We start from the raw sequence: 20,000 nt of genomic DNA, 5'->3' as shown, positions 1-20,000 counted from the left end.
GATCGTGTTTCATTGGCCCTGAAGAGTCCCTTGGGTATTGGTCAATTAAGTATGTTTGTTTACCTGCTCTATTGTTCGGAAATCTGCGCCTGAGTTCACTAAAACCCCATTTTTTTTAAAGGAATCCAACAAGATATGTCCAGAAATACGTAATGTTTAAAAAACGAGCAGCAGTGTTTTATCGGGGTTTAAAAACACGAGGCGTAGCCGAGTGTTTTTACGCCCGATAAAACACGTGCTGCGAGATTTTTGAACGGCTTAAAAAACATTCCTCAAAGAGCGTGTCCCTCTGCTCTGGACTCATAACAATCGTGAGAGGAGAATATTAGCATACAAGAAAAACAAGCTATTCCTTATTAGTATTTTTTATATAAAGAATACTAACGAGCAGTGTTTTATCAGGATATAAAGCTCATACACGTGACGTTTTATCGGTGTTTTGATAGGCTTTTAGGCTCATGAATCATTAATGAGTTTTTTAAAAGTAGTTGAAAGCATGTAATTTGAATATGCGACACAAAGTATACCCTTTCTCTTTTCCTCAACTTCAATATCACTAGCGTCTAGGAATACAGAAAATTGACGAAGAGTCCTCTAAAGTCTGCTCGTCAAGTAAAGACAAACCACAACATTTACCCCAACCCAAAAATAGTTACTTCATACACCTTCCTCTGGATCTTTGTGCATGTGATGATGAAATTATCCGACATTTCGTACGAAGCAAGGCATGGAATCACTTCCATCCCTCAATTTCATGAAGTTCCAAGTCCTTTTTTTGTCTGATTTTTCTTTAGGGGCGATTGTGCTTGTCAGTGGTCGTGAGTTTGGGGGACAAGCTGCTCATTCTATTGTAAAGACACTTTCTGAAGTGATGGATGCAGTATTATTACGCCAACAACTTCAGGTATGCTCTTATGAAAGATTCCAAAATTGAGTTGATAGTAGGCACCCTTAGTTCGCGCCCATTGGCACTGCGCATTTGTTTGCGCATTTCACGCACACGTCATTCATCGCAGACCACGAAGGTAAACACGATGCTAAAGGCGCAAACATTTTCCAAAAGAATGGAACGTGAAAGCGTGTGGTATCATGGGATATCTGTGGACCCAGGTCTTCTCGGAAATGTCACGCAATGACGTGACAGTGTGAATAGACAATCGCTTTGAGAACTTCGCAGCGATTTTACTCTCTTGAATGCTCGGTGACCTCCATTTTTCTTTCTGTAGATCACTTCCATTCCTTATTTTGTCCATTTAAAAAAATAACAACAATAAAAAAAAAAAATAAATAAATCTGTACGTAAGGAGTTACAAAAATTTCGCCTTTTATGACCTCGTGCGACCGAAGTTTACTTTCTTAGACTAATAATATGTATCGTTTTTAAAGGTCTATTTCACCTCAGAAAAAGACATCAGCTGCAAAAGTTTATTTAGTTATATTAGTTGTGTTGAATTGAGTACGTTTACCTGATCTAAATTTCACTAATGTAGCTTTTTTACTGCTGACAGTTGTAAGCTAAGATCGTATTAAAATAACGCAAGCTTCTAAAAGTGCACCTCATGATCTCGAAAACGAGCACGGTGACCCCCCATTTTTTTTGCCTTTTTGGCAAAAGTAGATCATTACCTTTCTGCGTGGCAAGTTAAAAAAAAATCTGTACGTGGGAACATTTTGGGCGCGAACGTCCTTAATAAACACCGTAGTCTCCAAAACGTCAGGTTGGTAATGAGAAATGGGGACGTACAACTATGTTTTTGAAATACGATAGAAATCCATGATCGACGTACGCAATAAATGAACGAAAAACAAACGACAGAAATACATAACGAAATAGACGCCCTGCAAAAAGCAAAAATTGAAGAAAATAAAGGAATACATGGCTACTTTCAAGAAATTAGCGGGTTCTTACTAACAGATGAAAACAGTAAGATCACTTATCAAAGTGATCTCGAAAGGGTTTTTAGCTGCGCGTAACCTACACACGCCATAACTGAGGAACACGCGTCAACTGATTGAATCAAATTTCTATCAAAAGTAGCGCCCGCAACACACCGTAAAGGCCCGTTCAAACGGTCATGATAGTTGATGATAGTTGATGATAGTTTCAACTATCACGCACGTTTGAACACGAACTATCATTCACTATCATCAACTATCATCAACTATCATGCAGTTTGGACATGTTTAAATTCGACATGATAGTTCATGATAGTTTTTTCCGTTTGACCGAGCACATTGCGCGATTTCGTCAACTATCATGAACTATCATGGACCGTTTGATCGCAAACATGATAGTCAATGATAGTGAATGATAGTTGAAACTATCATCAACTATCATCAACTATCACGACCGTTTGAACGGGGCTTAAGTGAAAACGGCCTGAAATCGCTCGAACCGGAAATGAAACCCGCGGAAAAATTTGTCTTTATCTCGAAATTTTAATCTCTGACCTATCTTGATTTTTGGCATGCACGTATCTTTCACGATGGCACTTCAAATAAAAAAGTTTCGGGGAAAGTTGTCTAGTACAATTTTCTGTAAACTAAAAAAAAAGCCCTTTTTCGATGTATTCTACCAGATTTAGGGAAATTTCCAACAAAAAAATATGAACGGTAGGTCACGAGCACGAGGCGTAGCCAAGTGTTTTTAGACCTGATAAAACACGGGCAGCGAGGTTTTGAACGGCTTCAAACACATTCCACAAAAAGCGTGTCCCTCGGGCGTCCAATGTGAGTTGAGATATTTGCATACAAGAAAAACAAGCCCGGCCTTATTACTATTTTAGGTTTTTTTTTTTTTGCAAGTTCCGGATCTTGGGAGATCTAACTAGCAAATAATAATTTGTAAGACTGAAAACAAAATAATAATGCAAGGCTGGTTGTACGGCTGTGAAGATATATATATATATATATATATTTCTATTTTTGATTTGCCAATATTTCGTCAGGCACGGCCTGACTTCTTCAGCAAGGTAAATGATATCGTTTAACTGCGTGTTAGTTTTTGAAATAATCAAGGCGAAGTGTTCACTTGGAACCTTCAATCATCGTCATCATCATTATTATCGCCTTCATCATCTTTATCATAAAAAAGGCTACACTTGTCTTTCAGCCTTATGATCGTTGACTTGCTTGTATTTTCTTGTTTTCCTCTCATTAGGTCGAGACCGTCCCGGACAAACAAAAGTATCTCGGAGAGTACGTCATCGTCTCTCGGTGGATTCCGGAAGTTATCGTCAACATAACCGAGAACGACGGACTTTTACTCTTCACACAGACCCCAGGCTCCCTCGGCTGGTCGTATCTCAAACCGGTAAAAGAGCGAGAGTTTAAAGTTATTTATAGACCTGGATTGCAATGCGGCGTCTACGGTTTGGGACAGGATCGCGAACGCGTCACATTTGATCCGCCTGCTACGTCTGGGAAGAGCCTCGGATTAAAGTTTGGTCCCTATATATTCAAAAGAACTTTACCGAAGACTGTGATTCCAACGCAATCTTCAAATATGGATTTGCCTCCTTCTGGTCTGCTATGATTGGGATTTGAGTGCGTTTTACGGTAGTTATTAAGCTGATTTAGCAACAGAACGGGAACGTCAATGGCGACGTCGCGCGCAGCAAAACTACCAATCAGAATTTAGAATTGAGAAGAAAAGAGTGGAGTCTATTCTATTCTGAATTCTTATTGGTGTTTTTTCTGCGCGCGCCGTCGCCACTGCCGTTCCCGTTCTGTTGCTAAATCAGCCTATTGATAACTACCGTGCCATCACTGGCAGTGCCTAAATGTGTCGTACACTTATAACCCAAACGCACTCCTAATCTTTGTACGTATGGATGTTTCTTTCAATTTGTCTCTTAACTTCTTTAGTTGCTTTTATCATGCGATTAAGGGGAATGGGTTAAATTCGCTCAGGCAGTGAAGTGTGATTGAGAAAGCGAACTGCCATCGTCGGACTTCTTTAAACTCAGTGGTGGTTGTTCTTGGTGTTGAAGAGAGACAAAGGGGCCCCGGGATAAGGCGTTCGTGAAGTTCCTGGCCCTTTTCCTCAAAAGACTGAAATTAAGGTCCATAGGACAATAGGGCGAGGCAGCTGGAGCAATAAAATGGCACCTCCTCAAGCCCCCGTTGAAGTCACTTGAGATGAGGTCTCCTTAACCAACGTGATTGCTATAATTGCAATCTTAAATTTAAGATAAAATTTATACTTAAAATATCTTTAGCTACATAAAAACGTAAAAAGAGAATGTCACTTGCGTTATATATATAGAAGTTAAAAATTTTAAACATACTTTTTAACACTCTGCAGAATCATTCATCGTTCTTAATTGCTGTGATAAATTTTTACCACTAATTAAAATGCCAGAGCCAGAATAATTTATCAAAGAAAATATTTAATTGAAGCTTTGTAAAAACAAAACAGTTGCAAATAGTGATTAAAACAAATCTGCCAATTTATTGTTCATGAATATTTGATAAGATAACTTTTCAGCGCACAGCAACAAATGATGCCGAGTATCTTGAGCAAGAAGCGTTCAAAAGGTTCTTTGGGGAAGAATGGCTGTTCAGTTTTCTCGAATTCTGCGGACCTCTTAAGTCCATGGCAGCGTTCGTCGCGTTCGATTGTGTGATCCAAATCTTCGACAAAATATGGGTTTGAGAGGGGGTGTGCTAAAATTGACTGATGGGGTGGGGAGAGGCTTTCGATTCTATGCCATCATGGCTTTCAAAATGGCGGCTTCTCACAAACGATCAAAATGGCGGTCTTTACGACGAAAAAAACACGTATGCTCTACAGCCAAGACAAAAGATAAACACAAGAAATAGGAACTATGTGGTGTTTTTCTCACATAACAATATCTTTACCTTCATGATTTCGTGGAAATACCCACGTATTTCATCAAGTCCTTTCAATATTAGTCTTCCGTTTTTTCTAGGAACATCACTGATCTCAGTAAACAATTTCTCTTTCTCAGTTTGACATGATGTTTAATTATAATTGCGCAAAGGAAAACCGTTTTCTCGGAAAATGACAATGGACCTTGAATACCCTTGGGTTTGACATTTTTGCCGCTTTCATTTTCGATGGAACTGCATAATTAAACTGCACAACGCCCTTCGAATAATAGAAATATTTTTTTAAAAAAGGGCTTGGACAAATCCGAGAAGCTAAAATACCTTTTTACATGTTTGATAAGGTCCATTCGACCCAGAAAAGTGGCAAATCCGGTTACCTAAAAACAACAGTTTTGCCCTATATGAATCACAACTAATAACTCAGGGCTAGCTAGCATTACCCAGGCAACTTGGCAGGAACTTCCGACTACAATGTAATTGAGCATTTCGTTAATTTCATAACGAAGAAACGGATTGCAGCTAGGTTGTAACTAGGACGTCAGACTGAAAGATGCCGCGTGGAAGCAAACAGAGGTTACCAGAAACCGAACGTCAGCTTCTAACCTCGCATTGTAAAACTGAATGAGCGTATTAACCAGTTCAAGGGAAAAAATAAAGAATCATCAAACATTAGCGTGACGCAAGCTTTATCTGCTTTAATACAACAAGGAGTTCAAAATGTGAAGCCCTATCATTATCGCTCTAAAAGAGAGTCGTGCTTTCGTTCAAACGGTTCCCCAGTTCCTCAAATCTTGTGATTTACAAAGCATAAATGTTTATGTAACGCCATACAATCGGTTAAACATACATGTAGTCTCTCTAATCTTGAGCTTCAAGTTGACGAAAAACGTTAATGAAAGAAAAATCCCTCGGCCGCCATTTTATCCAAGACAGGTCGCTCGGTCGCTGCAGACCTCCACGATTCAATTTGTTGATCTTCGTCGTGTACCACCAGTTTCCCGGTGTCTGCATCAAAATTTAGCCGCTCTTGTCTTGCTCCTTCTGCTCGGCTAGTGTTGTGTTCGCCAGTGGCTTGCCCATCCTTCGTCGATCCGCCACCATAGCCGGTATCATAAGGCAATGTGTTTTTTAAACTCTTGTCGCCCATGGTTCTTTAGTGTTGTCCTCTACTTCAAGCTGTTACAGTGGGGGAGTTATAGCCTAGTTCAACGCAGAAAAACGGACAGATATAGTTCGGCTCGTGATCTCAACAACGACAAAATAACTGAAAGTAAAAGTCATTGCACAGGCGTACTTTCCAAAGAAAAGCTATCACGTGTGTAAACAAAGGCAAATAATTTACATGGGGTGACTTTATGCAAGGACGCATTTCAAGTTCGCAGGAACTGCCCTCGGTATATCGGTATATTTTTCTTACTCGTAAATAATTTTTTAAAACCCTTAGGCCATCCACTTTTCTGATATTGGGTCGGTCGGTCGGTCGGATTGACCAAAAAAACAGTCACATAGCAGTCTTGGAATCGGAGGCCTGGTACCCCAGCATAATAGCTGTAGAGCCAGGGAAACCGCAAGATGTGAGGCGGGGCCCCCCCCCCCCCCCCCCCCCAAAAAAAAAAAAAAAAAAAAGCCAAACCTTTGGGTCGGTCGGACGTCGCTAAACGGAGAAAAAAGGGGATTATGAACAATTGTTTTATCGAGGAAAGCAAGACAATGACGGAGTAATGATAAAAACATGGGGAAAAAGAAATTTAATAATTCATTCCTCTCTCATATTTTATACTGCGAAGCTTTATTTATTTCTGAGAAAGAGGTACCGTTTATCTCCTAATCACAAAAATTACAATTTCCTCGATTGCGAACTCTGTCACTGGACAATTCAATTAAAATCTACTGACATAATAGCTCGGCTAAGGCTCTGCCGTATTTGTAATGACTGGCACAAAATAATGTGAACTCGGTACTTCAGTATCGTTTGTTTCCAAATGCTATTAATAGATAACACTAACATTCAGTCCCATTCAGTTCCGATCTGTGACTATTCTCTACTTCTTTGTTTGGATTCTAGTTTCTCAGAAAAGGAGCCAGAAGGTATGTGATAACAAGACATCTTATACTCGCGTATCGAATTGTGCAAAGTTTGGACTTTCCGGTCGACTCTCAGTGTCGAAATCAATTAGCAATTTTTCATTTTCATGTTGTACCCCATTTTCTTCATAGTCTTTACCGTTCGGTGGAGAATTTTCAAAGAAGAGCTTTGGTCCACGAATGGTGAATATTTCGGGTGTGCGACATTCATTCGGATTTCCAAAATAAACATAGGCAGCCAGACCAATTTCATCACAAGTTTTATCCTCATTCACCGTAACAGCATGAGCCACAACAAAGACACCGCCAGAAGGAAAAGCGTGACAGATGCTGGTGGCCTCCTCTTGTGTTACTTCGTGGGCATTTTCTAGAGGATGTTGAAGGCAATGAAGAGCATATCTCCCGACTTTTTGCAGGGAGGGGTACTCTAAGGAGAGGGCTTCTTGGCCTTGTCTATTTTCTTCTCGGACGGGTTCCTTCTGGGTATCACTCGGTTTGAGAACCAAGTGTATAACTGGCTCTTTTGCAGTTGTCCACAAACCGAACAAATCTCCCACAAAAGTATGTTCACCACCAGAAAGTTCGCGGAGCTGTTCTTTAATCATGTTCTGATCCTGCTCAAACATGTAGACCATGTATTCGTCTCGTTCCTTCTCCTCTCCCTGCTGTATTTCGTTAGAGATTCTACCCACTGCTCGAAATGGTGAGTGCCGAGGGATCTCGTAAATTTTACCTTTCAGATAGCTTTGGCGGCCCTCTCTGTAAAGATAGGGCGATAGAGTAACGTCAAACTCTGTTCTGCCACTTTTCACGATGTTGGCAATTATGAGAAGGAAGCCACAGGTGCCCCTAGGAAAATTGCGAATCACGGTTGATGAATCACCGCTACTGGGTTCCGAGAGCCTCAGTTGGTGATGGGAGTGCCACTCTCCAATATGACAAAGCAAATACCCGTTTGCAAGGACTTTTCCAACACGTTCGAGGTAAGGAACGCTTTGAAAGAAAGAAACTTCCGTTCTTTTGCAGCCTTCGGCAGGTCCAAGAACAATGTGGACGACGGGTTCTTCGTTTGCAGTCCACAAACCAAATAAATTTCCGCCTGTTTCCCTCTTTGGGTGAAGCCGAACCCAGCTCTTCATTCGATCAATGTCCTCCTGGAACATGTGAACGTTTAAACTTTTTCCGTCGTGAGAGCCAGTGATAAAATTTCCAACGGCTGCCAATGCGCGTGCCATCTCCAAAATTCTATCTTCAATGCGTTTTAGAAAGTCAACTTAAATAGAATGTCGTCATGAAAATAGCTTTTCGTTTTCTTTCAATAAATTATCACTCATGCGCCACCGGTCAGACAATTTCCCAGAAATAAGTTTGTTTATTGGCGTTCCGGAGAGCGTCGATATTTCTCATTCCTTCTTTTCTTTCGTTGGAAATTCTTTGCAAAGGATGTTCTGGAACTTAAGCGGCCGTCCACATCAATATCCTTCTTTCAGGTTTTTAATTGTGGGTATAATTTCCCTAGTCGTGCCTTAGTTTGGTATGCAAACAAAAGAAAATGTAAAGTCGTTGTGTTTGTAATGTGTTCCGGCTTTTCCCAGAAATGTTGTCGTGCCTCTGATGTTTTGAGTCAAAGGTCACTTGCTTATTTATACCTTCATCTTGACGAGCTTGATTCACTGATTCTGGGAAATCACCAATGACAACAGTACGTAACACTGAAATCTTGTGGTGTGTGAAAGATAAATATCAAGATTGTTATTCATGAAATTTGAACCGTGTTCAAAGCTAAGATTGTTAGAAAAGGTGAAAATTAGGATTCCCTGATAAAGTAACTAGCTCTCTTGCATTGCATTTGAAATGTGCAAATGAGAATCCAAGGCATTGTTAGAGATTGTGGAGTAACCTTTCTCCAACTCTGCTTTTGTGCATGTCTACGGGAACGTAAGATTGAATATCCTCCTTATTTTCCCCAAAAGAACCGTTTATCAAAAATAAAAGAATTGCAGTTAGACTGAATTACTCGGGACAAAGAAATCTCGCAGTAAGACAAATTGACTTTTTAATCAAATCACACAATACTGAAAATGTTTTGCAAATCGATCCTCTTTTGTATTACTAAAGCGGAAATGATCTACTAATACTAAAAACACGTAGCTAATTAATGGGCTTGTTCCTCTTTGGGAATAAATGGGTAACTACTTTCAAACGTACCCTCCTGGCAAAACCTGTAACTTTATACTTGGAGTTCCTAAATAGACCGGCTTTCATGATAGTTTTCCTTTAATCTGCTATTTTCTATCGGAAGATCAATTTTTAGATTTTTCTAACGATTGATTATCATTCCTGCTCGCCAGTATAAGCTTCTAAAACTTTGCGACTGACTTACATAGTAGAACTGACAAATCATCACTGAATTGGATTGATACAAGTGGTTCCATTTGTTATCATAGTCTTACCAACAGATTTGTAAATCGTGAGCCGGAAATTATAACTAAATCTAGATAAACATTGTCATTTGAAAAAGAAAATGATCCACAATCCATTACACCACGTGAAGGAAAATGAAAAAAAGAACTATAAACTGCATATATAAGTAGCGACCGGAGTGAAGTATATACATTCTGATCAGTAACAGTGCAGCAATCTGGGAACGTGCAACTTAGTCAGTTGGTATGATTCACCTGTCAAGAGAGGAGATGGCTATGATAAAACAATTAATTTAGCCGCTTTTATGTTGATATTATCTAACTTATAACATCCATGCAAACAAGACTAGCGATCTTCACATCCGAAATCAATTTTCCTCGATGCACAGCAGTTGCATCTCCGTTAGAACATCTAGAACTTGATGGCTTTGATGATAGTATATGTGCACCGGTGCTGAGTTTCATATCCCTAAGGTTAATGTCTCCAAAGAGGGCGGTTTTCAGGGATAGAGTTTCTATTCTCTCTGGCTTTCATCGACCTACGTTTGATGGGCTGCCTTGCTCCGGTAAAGCGGGATGTGGACCCAAAGTTGGGATAACGTGGAGTTAGCATTCCATACACCTGTTTTCGATCTTGGGCCCAACGTCTTTTGTGATATGGTTGCTGTCGTCTGTATGTTACGGGATCACGGAATGATCGCATCATTCTCTTTTCAGTTTGGCTCAGGCATCGGCTTGTTTCATGGCTGCTGCGTATCCAACCGTCTGGATCATGATCGGACGCACAATGCCAATAAGCACTGGTTTCTTTCCATTCTCCATGCAATTCTTTATTCTCCAAATGGTCTTGAAAGGAGTTGGAGCACGGAGTTTTACGATGGTTCCCTTTTGATCAAAATCGTACCTCGAAGACTGAGTATAAAGGTAAGGAGACAATTGCACTTGGTGAGATGGCAAAATATTGGCTATAATCAAAAGGAAACCACAGAGTCCACGAGGATAGTTCCTTATGACAGTCGTTGAATCACCTCCACTGGGCCTGAAGAGACTCAGCTGATGGTGGGAGTGCCACTCTCCGATGTGGCACAACATGTAGTCTTGCGTGAGCAGCTCACCGTTTTGCTTCAGATAAGGGACATCTTGAAAAAAGGAAACTCCAGTTCGTCGACAATTTTGCCCTGGACCCAGTACAACGTGGAGCACTGCGTTGCCTTCGGTGGTCCACAGGCCAAAGAGGTCCCCTCCAGTTTCTAGATTGGGATACTTGAGAACGTGCTTTGCTACCATCTCATAGTCTTCTTCGAACATGAAGACCTTGAAATCCTGTCGGTTGACAGTGAATTGACTTTGATATCCTTGGGAATCCAGGAATTTCGAGGCTACCTGGGGCAATTTTTCACTGGTGACATATGATCGACTTGATCCTACCTCGTCCTGTACATCGAAAGAACACGAGACTTCCTTTCCTGGCACAGGCGGAAATTCCTCAAGTGAAAGAGCTTTTATGCTTCTTAGTAGATAGGGATGATCAAAATCATCTCCCTTGCCTTTGATTGCTATAGCCTTGAAGACTTGAACGTCTTTGAATGGGCTGCTGTCGCTAAGAATCTTGATTTTGCTCTTCTTGCCATCTTTTGACAAAACTGTGAAGGATGGCGCTGAATTTGAAACGACCAAGTCAAAAAACGTCGCTTTATTTTTATGAATGCACCAACTAGGGTCAAGTTGGCCTGGGCGCCATTGGTAACGTGGTGAAGAAACGTGACTGTAACGCCAGTTACCAATATGTTCTAAAGAGTCATGTTTGCCTGAGATGCCCAGTTCATTGCTCTCCGGCAGAGGACAACAGTTCGGTCCACAGATGACATGAATAACAGCCTCGCCATCGCTTGTCCACAAACCAAACAGATTTCCCTCCCTCGCTTGCGTTCGCTTGTAAACAAGTATGTCACGGTCCTCTTGGAAGATATAAGATCTCATTGTATCGCTTTCTGTCAACATATTCTTGTTGCTGTGCTCAAGAGCATTTTCGTTTTGAACGCATTTTGGCGCATTAATTAACTCCTTTTGATATTTCCTTGCAATCTCTTTGATAGGTTTTATATCCCCGAGTGGGCTGCTGTTTGGAAGACAAACGATCTCAACAATTCCCACGGAGCGCATGGTCGGTTCCGAGCCAAAAATAATATCCACAAAACGGTCAAGCCTCCTGCTATGGAGGCAAGGTTCTACGTCTTCAGAGTCCCAATACCTCCAATTACCTATGTGATCGAGAGGGAAACTAGTGGCGGAAAAGTCCTCGAGACTTAAGGCAGGATCCATCTCACGAAGACAACAGTCCGGTCCGGCTATGATGTGAATAACAGGCTCGCCTTCGGTCGTCCACAAACCAAACAGATTTCCACGTTCTTCTCGAATTTCTTTGCGATTGAATAGTCTTTTGAAGTCCTTTTCGAAAATGAAGGCCTTTGGCCCGGTTTCCCTTAATATGTCCATTGCTGAAGTGACAAAAAGTCGCGGTTCTCGTTACAACTGTTCCTCTTTGCTCATATTTAGGAGCAGAGTTCAATCATGCGCAACGTAGTTATTAATTTCCAAGAAAAAGCGGAAGCTGTTATCGGTTGGCTTCCTCATTGATTTTCGATGAACTCCTAAATGAGGAAAAGGAAAATGAGTTAGCAATATCGTCTATTACTGAACATTAACCAAATCTCTTGAAAAAGAGAGAGTAAGGGGTGAAAAAGGACAGTGAAAAATCGTAAAAAACGAACATGTGTGGGGGTGCAACGATTGTTAGCCTTTCTGAGATGAAATGAAATGGGTATGCTTGGGAGTGGCACTCAATTGCTTATGGCCCTATGCGGTTATTAGCGTGATGACAACAGATGATACTGATGATGATTTACTTGTTCATGATTCCAGCGAGAAACTGACGGAATATTAAATACATTTAACGAAGATCGACCTACATTTCTGGTCACTCATTACCTTACAAAACCAATGGTTAATACGCTAGTTGCTTGGCAACGGGCGAAACCAGCATATTACTGGCTTCCAACCGACGACCTCCGTAACACCATCGAGCCTCAAGAAATCCTAGGGGTTCGATTGTTTATCTAGTTTCTGAATTGACGAAGTGTCTCGCTGGTCAGTTAGTTCTGCAATGGCATGAGCCTCAAATTTCAAAATGCAATTTCATAAATAGTCACAAATATTGATGTTAGATGCTGCTATATGAAAGCAGATTAGCCAGTCGGCTTGGGCTTCACCAATGGTTAGGAATCCGAACTGAAACGGCGCAACCAGCTGGATATTTATTATTGGGGGTAAAGTTAAAGTCGAATCTTCCAAACACAGATCCAGCGATTGGTCAAAGCGGAAGTGTAGCCTGGGGCAACAGGATACAAATCTAACGGTCTAACCATCTGGATCCCACCACAATGTCCAAGGCAAGTATTTTGGACTGAGAGAAAATGCATGTTGTGAATAGTTTGTTTCATACGACGCTTCCGATCTCCTTCCAGAGTGTTTAGGAAAGCGTTACTGAAGCGAGCACCTCAATGTCACGAGCTCTAAAGTGGTTTTGTGCCTTAACCTTCACTTGATTGCGAGTAGAATGCTCTTTTTAAATCCCGCAACGATTGTTAGCCTTTTCACTGGAAACCAAAATTATTTTAGAGCATTTAGGTCTTTATATTGTTGGCATGCCTTTTTGAAGATTTAATGTGCAAGCCAAGTTCTGTTTTGCTTTAGAGCGTACCGGAAGTTTAACAGAACGACCCTGTCACTCCAGTTGTTACTGTAGCGCCGGGTGTTCGCGGTGATTTTGCGTCGACAGACAAGAACAGACGTTGGACCAGACAGCATATTAATAGCAAACAATGAGCCCGCTCTTAAGGTGGCTCTAAAGAGTTTCAACACTTCAATGATAGACACTCTCTTTAGAAAGATTGGCACTACACACTGTATCACGAAGCAGCAATGTTATAGTGCCATATGAAACACCGATTATTGCTGAACAAAAAGCGGTCATTATTCTGCGGTAATAAGTTACCTTGGCAACGGGAAAGCCCAGCAGAAAAAACCCTATATTTTGGCTTCAGTTACTCATATCTAAAAAAGAAACAGGGTTACCCCTACTTTTTATTGCTGGAAAGTGATCAGGAGGCCAAAATGAAACTCTCTGCAAAGTTTAAAAAAATATATTTTCAGCACACTTAGAGCCACCTTAAAAAAAATCACAGATGCTACTTCAAGACTTCGGTTGTTCCAGAATTCTATTTATTTATTTGGTTTACTTATATTATTGTATTTGTCATTAAGAAGTAATACCGTAAAAAGGAAAACAAATAAAATCGGAGTTAGAAGGAGATAACACACTCTGAGTTGGCGAGGAAACCTCAACTGATGAAAGTAGTGAGTGAGTGAGTAAGCTAATTAATGGCGAACCAAACCTAGAACAAGCACTATACAATAGCATTATTTACGGTATATGTTGAGAAGGCATCAACTCTAATTCCTTGAGTTCCTTGTTACGAAAACGTTAAAAAGAAAAGTAAAAAAGAAGTAAGTCTTGACGATAAATAACAATGGAACATTGTTCGGGTGGGGGTGAGGATTGGATGGAGAGAGTTAAAGGGTGAGGAGGGGGGAGGGAGGGGGGGGGGGGGCAATTCGTCGGAGAGTCCTAAAAAGGGTAAGTAGGGGCAAGTGCATTTGTCAACCCTTTTTTCGCTTATTGATCGTACAAGTAACGGATTTCTTGTTTTCTGAAAAATCAATTTTCTGTGGTTAGTAGTACACTGGGGTAACTCGGACAGTACGACTAATTTTTTTCATTTGCTTTGGAACTTCTTCCTTGTCTCTGCAACAACACCACGCTTATATCCTTGATTATAATCGTGATTATAATCAATCTCCATGGGTTCTTCTGAAGGTTCATTCCGTTTTCTAACGGTCACTGAAGCATCGTGAGGAGAATGCCTCTTGATCATGCGATAAGCCAAAAACTGTTGATGTAAGGCGGCGTTGTTGCGCTGGACGTGCATGTCTGTCTCCTTGCCCTTTTCCATTACGTCCGAAATGACACGGATCTGCTTAAACTGGTTTCTCCCTGAAACAGGAATGATCTGCCCCGTTTGATCATACTTTGACCGAGATAGTCGGGTATAGAGATAAGGCGACAGCGTCACCTTGTCAGGTGAGACGATATTGGCAATAATCAAAATGAATCCTTGGGCACCTGCAGGATAATTCCTTATGACTGTGGAGTTATCGCCTATACTTGGCTCGGACAAGCGCAGCTGATGGTGTGAGTGCCATTCACCAATGTGGCACAGCATATAGCGTTCTGTCAGAAGCTCACCGTTCTCTTGAAGGTAAGGTATATCCTGGTTGAAGGACACATCCGTTCGGCGACAATGTCTTCCAGGGCCCAGAACGACGTGAATCATGGCTTTGCCGTCTGACGTCCACAATCCGAAGAGGTCTCCACCGGTCTCGAAATTTGGGTACTGAAGGACAAGCTCTTCCATCATTTTCATATCTTCTTTATACATGAAAACGCGTAAATCGGTTTGAGCGCGGGTTAGGGATTCCTCGACCTCCCTGTTCGGTTGGAGGGGGACAGTTTGTTTGACCGCTGCGCCAGAGTAATTATTACTCGTCATGGTGTGGGCGGCATTGGAAGCTAACCGAGCTGTTTCCTTACTTTCCTCGGCGGTCATCGTGCCACTTACTTGTTTAACAAAGACGAATCCAGTTAACCTTTGGATCTTTTCCACCTTTCGAAAAACATTCTCTCCATTAAGAAAACTTGTTTTTCCAGCCGCTGTTGAGATTCCAGTTTTCGAGACGAGATACGGACAGAGGCCACCTGTGCTGCCAGAATGGCTCTTGCTTGTCGTCACCAGTAGCACGTATTCTGGGGTCGACTCCAGTCTTGCTAGTAAGCCTCTATCCTTGCGCATGATTTCAGCCATTTCTTCACGCGTTTGAGCGGAATTCTGCTTGGCAACCCATCTCCCGACACGATGTAAGCCAAATTCTTTGACTAAAACTGTCCTTGTTTCTTTGACTTCTTTGGGCGTCGTTTTAGTTTGCTCGTCTTTTACATGTCTTGTTACGAGGTGAATGACTACTTCTTTGTCAAGCTCTGACCATAAACCAAACAAATCCGCACTTGCGGCTTCGCTCTCGGCAGCAAGCCCTTTTATTGTCTCCTGGTCTTCCTTGAACATGAAAACAGATGGACTCGGTATTTTCTTATCCGCCATTGCTGTATCTTTCAATGTAAGGCCATTCGTTTAAACGGGAAACAAGTTTAACAACCTCACTGCAGCAAATGGCGCCTTCGGAGCTACCGTTACATGTTTCGGAGAAATCGAAAGATGCTTGTTTCACGTCTTGCGTGACTAAAAACTGTCCCAAAATTATGCATAAAAGCAGAAGGAGAAATTTCTAATAGTTTTGAATTCCACGGAGAAGAACTGTTTTTCAGAGCTGTTTGCCTCTGAGGGAAATTAAGACAGAGTAGAAATACCTCTCAATATCCACGAAGTCTTGCGTTGCGTTGTGTTTAGTTGGCCTTTGTTTTGGTGCAACAGAAAATTAACATTTTGGCAATTTGTAAGGTGATGGATTTAAGTCTTCCACGTTTTCTAAGAATTGTTTGCAAAAAAAAAAACGTCTTTATTCAGAGCACATCAAAGGGAAAATCCTATATTTCCTTGGACAGAAACTGAAAAAAATAGCGGGTGAAATTATTCAATTCACTAATTGCGATATTTTAGAAAGGAAAAACTATTGTACACGTTTAGTTATTTAATTTTTTAACGTGTCATTTATATACATCGACATGCATGTTAAATTGAAGTCTTCCGCATTTTCTAAGAATTGTTTTTCAAGAGTAGTCCAACATATTCGGGAAAATTCTACTAAAAATAATAATGAGTCTCGCTAGTCGTCTTCGCATAGTACAGCAACGACGCAGCGAAAAGGTCGAACCGAAAGCATACTATGGCGCCTCTGGAAGCCGCTACATGGTCTATGTATGACCATGGAGCACAGCTTATTAAAAACCAGCTTCTGGTTTTTACTATCCACAGCATTATTCCTGGAAAACTGGGGTTACGACCTAGTTTGATGCTAGTTATGTATCGATTACACATCTTGTCGCTACGGTGTCGTCTGCTCCATTTGTCAGGAAATCAATACTCTCTAATGCATCTAAACAGATCGGGGACGTCATGGCTGTGGAGAGTCAAAATCTCATGGTTTGTCAATAATAAAACAATGGGCTTAATTATGACAAATCATGTTTTATCACTTCGATCGCCCAACTTACTGGGAAAAATCCCTTTGTTTGATGCACTCTGCCAAATGCGTTTCGCAACTGATAAAGTGAAAAGCGATCAAAAAAGTCCCTTCTAATTCCAAGAAAAGCAAGCCAACGGCATGACGTCACCTTTCAAATTGCTTAGCCAATCATGCACGTTTCAAAGCGAAAGTTGTTCATGGTCGATGATCGAATGGAATCAAGCGCAAGGAAGTCCTGCGAGAGTGAATTTTGATCTCTGACGATATTTTTCGTTTGTCAGTGGCGAAAAACAAGAAAAAACATCTAAAGTCACTGTAAAGTGAGTTGGACACTACACATGGCGTCTTCGAATCCACAGCGCATCCAACAACATCTTGAACGGAAAGGAAACAGTTCTGAGGCCCTGTTTTTTGACCCCCACACGGGAAAGCTGACGGTGAAACCTCAACAAGAAGCTCGGAATCCCTCAGACACGGCAATTATGTTGGACATGAACAAAGAAGGATCTGGAGGCTTCTTCTGTTTCCGAGGACGCAAATCATCTCAATGGCGTTCTACGGTGGAGGCTGTTGTGCGTCGTTCCTAAAGCTTTTCAAATGAATCGATTTGCGGGATTAGAGGGACTCCTATTGAATTTGTACGGAATGTATTTGCAGTTGATTGACTTGGTTTTACTTCTTGTATTTTCCCCTTCGTATACGGTGCAAGCTTTAAGACTAACTGCGTCAAATAAGGTTGTTAGCCATGAGACATTCTGCCTATTTGGCTGCAATAATAAGCAATGCCATAATATGACAAACTTAATATTAACTTTGCCGCATCTTATTTTATTATCATAGTTTTGCTCTTTGAAGAAAGCTTTCATGTTATTCTCACTGGATAAAATGTTTGTGATGAATGGACCGCCTGTAGAAAATACAAGAACTGAACAATGTCACCCCTAGCTTTACAATAATTGACGTAGGCTGATTGTTAATTAAACTCTGAACGAAAGATTTGTGTTGTGGTACTGTGTTGATTCTCAAGTTGCAGTTAGGCAGCTATGCAACTCATAATATTCCCTAACAACACGACAGAAACTGGATGGATTGGATTTCAAATCAGTGCTGATTCAATGGGAGATTTAGATCACAGGCTATTATGTTCTTTGCCTGTTGAAAGCTAACAGTGAGTTTGTGCGAAAAACTGAAGTGTAACAAAGATCGAAGAAGTCGGCCCGTGGGGCTCCATGGTGTTTGCAGGAAAGAGACAAATCTTAGACACATAAGGAATGAAGTGTCATTGTCAAATATAGATGTAAACTCAAAGGTAGAATATCGCATTCCCTGGTTTTGTTCACGTTACCTGCGTTAGTGTACCAAAGGATGCAATGAAATAAAGAAAACATCCAAATCAGGGAAAAAAACATGGCACATGATGACAAAATTAATCTGTTACATGTTGTCCCCTTGGTTTTTCGACTACGATAGCTAAAGGAGTACTAAAGAGCACGAGTTGGTACAACAACGAAATTTCAGGCAGTGTCCATCACAAATACTGTATAGCTGTAATGATGTCCTTTCAGTGTTGAAACGGTTCCATTTTGTTGCTCGGATGTAACTGTCCTATCCTTACGATCTCATGATAACTAATAAAAGTGTTAACGGTAACGCAATAACTCGCCAAAACATGCACACAGTCATTTCAAACAGAGCTTGAGCTACGAGCTGAAAAAGTTCAGTGAATAAAGAATCCCTGAGCTGCCATTTGGTCCAACACAGGACGCTGGGTGGGTACGGCGGACCTCCTCGATGCAATTTGTTGATCTTCGTCACGAGCGTCCACCATCAGTCTACCAGTGTCTGTGTCAAAATGTAACCGCTCTTGTCTTGCTGCTCGGTTGGCATCGTGTTCACCAGTTGCTTCATAAGGCAGGGTGTTTTTAAAACTATTGCCGGCCATGGTCCTTATTGTTATTTTCCTCAGTTCAAAGCAGTGTCAGTCTCAGTAGTAAAGACACGGTCGATGAAATTTGGCAACGAAAGGCAGTTAACTGAAATAAGAAGTCAGTGCGCATGCGCTATTTTCCGGGAAAACTTTCACTCGTAAACCATAGCAAAGGAGAAAATGTTGTGCAAAGACGCGTTTCAGGTCATCGAAACTGCCCTTGGGTTTTTTTAAGTTCCGAGGAAAAAAAGAAGAGAGAGAACAGTGTAGTTTTTTTCCTTCTTCTTTTTTTTTTCCACAACACCCTTACGTTGGGGTTGTAACTTTGGAAAGTATACTCTTCAGGAATAAATAATGATTGCTAACATAAAATACACTCAAGCTGCGTGACGGCTAGTGTATAAAGAAAGAAGGCACAGGAGGCAATCGAATATCGCAATATTGCAAACGTACCCATCCAGCCAAGAAGGAATTGTACAATGGGGTCCGATCGAATATAAATTATGAAAGATGCATAAAAGAGGAATCTCGTAGAGAGATACAATGTTTACCACTTGATAACATCTAATCGCTTTAGGCCAGAATTAGAAAAGCCGTCACGATAAATCAAGAATTGTTGTCCATGTTTATCTTTATGTTCGGTGGTAATAGTCGTGCAATCAACTTAAGTTAAACCCTTTCGCTCGCAAGGATTGAGATTTTCATTGAGAACAGGTACAAAAAGACGGTAAACTCGTCTGGCATGAGACAGTGTCACGGCTTTTAGGAGGAAAAGGATTAACAGTAACATTTGCTGTGCATAAGGCTATCAAATGAATGTTGCCGCGGCTCAAAGTGATTTGAGATTCACACTAACTGGGCATACACCGATGCGTTAGTAATTCACGGTTATACTTCAAGAGTTTGTAAATAGAGTGCACGCTTACACACCTGAAGATAGAATTACGTTTACATTTCCGGTCAGTAAAGTCGTACACTTTTTTACTGAAGCCGGTTAACTAGCAATGAATAATTATCAATAAACTGAACAGGTCTCTTCTGTCAGGGGTGGAATAAAGTAAGGAAATTAAAAAGGAAAGTTGGAAATGATCATTAACGATATGACTGTCCATCAATTTGAAACCGACTTATTTGCTCAAAATTAAGTGAAAAGGTGACACTACTTTCCAGCAAAAAAGTCAGCATTCTCGTCGCTAACGTTTAACTCTTGGCATGCCTTGCATTCAGGATCTCTTTCCTTCATTAATGGTACCATCTCAAAATGGACGGTTTGTCAAACCTATGGACCCTTTTTTCGGGGTAACTTTGCATATAACTGCTCTCATTCGATTAGCCCACATGTAGTAAGATGCCTGCAGATCGGTCTCTAAAGTTTTCAGCGCACTGTCCTTTCC

General features: G+C 41.0%; 4 protein-coding genes across 8 annotated transcripts in view; 1 reads left to right on the top strand and 3 right to left on the bottom strand.

Annotated features, from left to right (window-relative positions):
• LOC138017903 (putative beta-lactamase-like 1) overlaps positions 1-6,115 on the top strand; it is a 24,949-nt gene extending 18,834 nt beyond the window's left edge. For all 5 annotated transcript variants that reach the window (XM_068864910.1, XM_068864911.1, XM_068864909.1 and 2 more), the window contains 2 exons: positions 795-904; positions 3,161-6,115. In XM_068864910.1, the coding sequence (XP_068721011.1) occupies positions 795-904; positions 3,161-3,535 (485 nt within the window). In that variant the 3' untranslated portion in view covers positions 3,536-6,115. The remainder of the gene's footprint in view (positions 1-794; positions 905-3,160) is intronic.
• Positions 6,116-6,626: 511 nt separating this feature from the next.
• On the bottom strand, positions 6,627-8,507 carry LOC138017902 (uncharacterized). Its single transcript, XM_068864907.1, has one exon. It carries the CDS (start codon positions 8,172-8,174, stop codon positions 6,963-6,965), a length of 1,212 nt encoding a protein of 403 aa, XP_068721008.1. The 5' UTR covers positions 8,175-8,507; the 3' UTR covers positions 6,627-6,962.
• Positions 8,508-8,972: 465 nt separating this feature from the next.
• On the bottom strand, positions 8,973-13,489 carry LOC138017900 (uncharacterized). The gene is made up of 2 exons (XM_068864905.1): positions 12,351-13,489; positions 8,973-12,013 (listed from the first exon to the last, which is right to left on the bottom strand). Exon 2 carries the CDS (start codon positions 11,856-11,858, stop codon positions 10,086-10,088), a length of 1,773 nt encoding a protein of 590 aa, XP_068721006.1. The 5' UTR covers positions 11,859-12,013; positions 12,351-13,489; the 3' UTR covers positions 8,973-10,085.
• Positions 13,490-13,624: 135 nt separating this feature from the next.
• On the bottom strand, positions 13,625-15,961 carry LOC138017901 (uncharacterized). The gene has a single exon (XM_068864906.1). The coding sequence runs from the start codon at positions 15,635-15,637 to the stop codon at positions 14,198-14,200; it is 1,440 nt and encodes a 479-aa protein (XP_068721007.1). The 5' UTR covers positions 15,638-15,961; the 3' UTR covers positions 13,625-14,197.
• Positions 15,962-20,000: the final 4,039 nt, after the last annotated feature.

The sequence above is a fragment of the Montipora capricornis genome, chromosome 9 (assembly GCF_036669925.1).
Source record: "Montipora capricornis isolate CH-2021 chromosome 9, ASM3666992v2, whole genome shotgun sequence".
In the NCBI taxonomy this organism is placed as follows: Eukaryota; Metazoa; Cnidaria; class Anthozoa; order Scleractinia; family Acroporidae; genus Montipora; species Montipora capricornis.
This window is presented reverse-complemented; position numbering and strand designations above follow the sequence as displayed.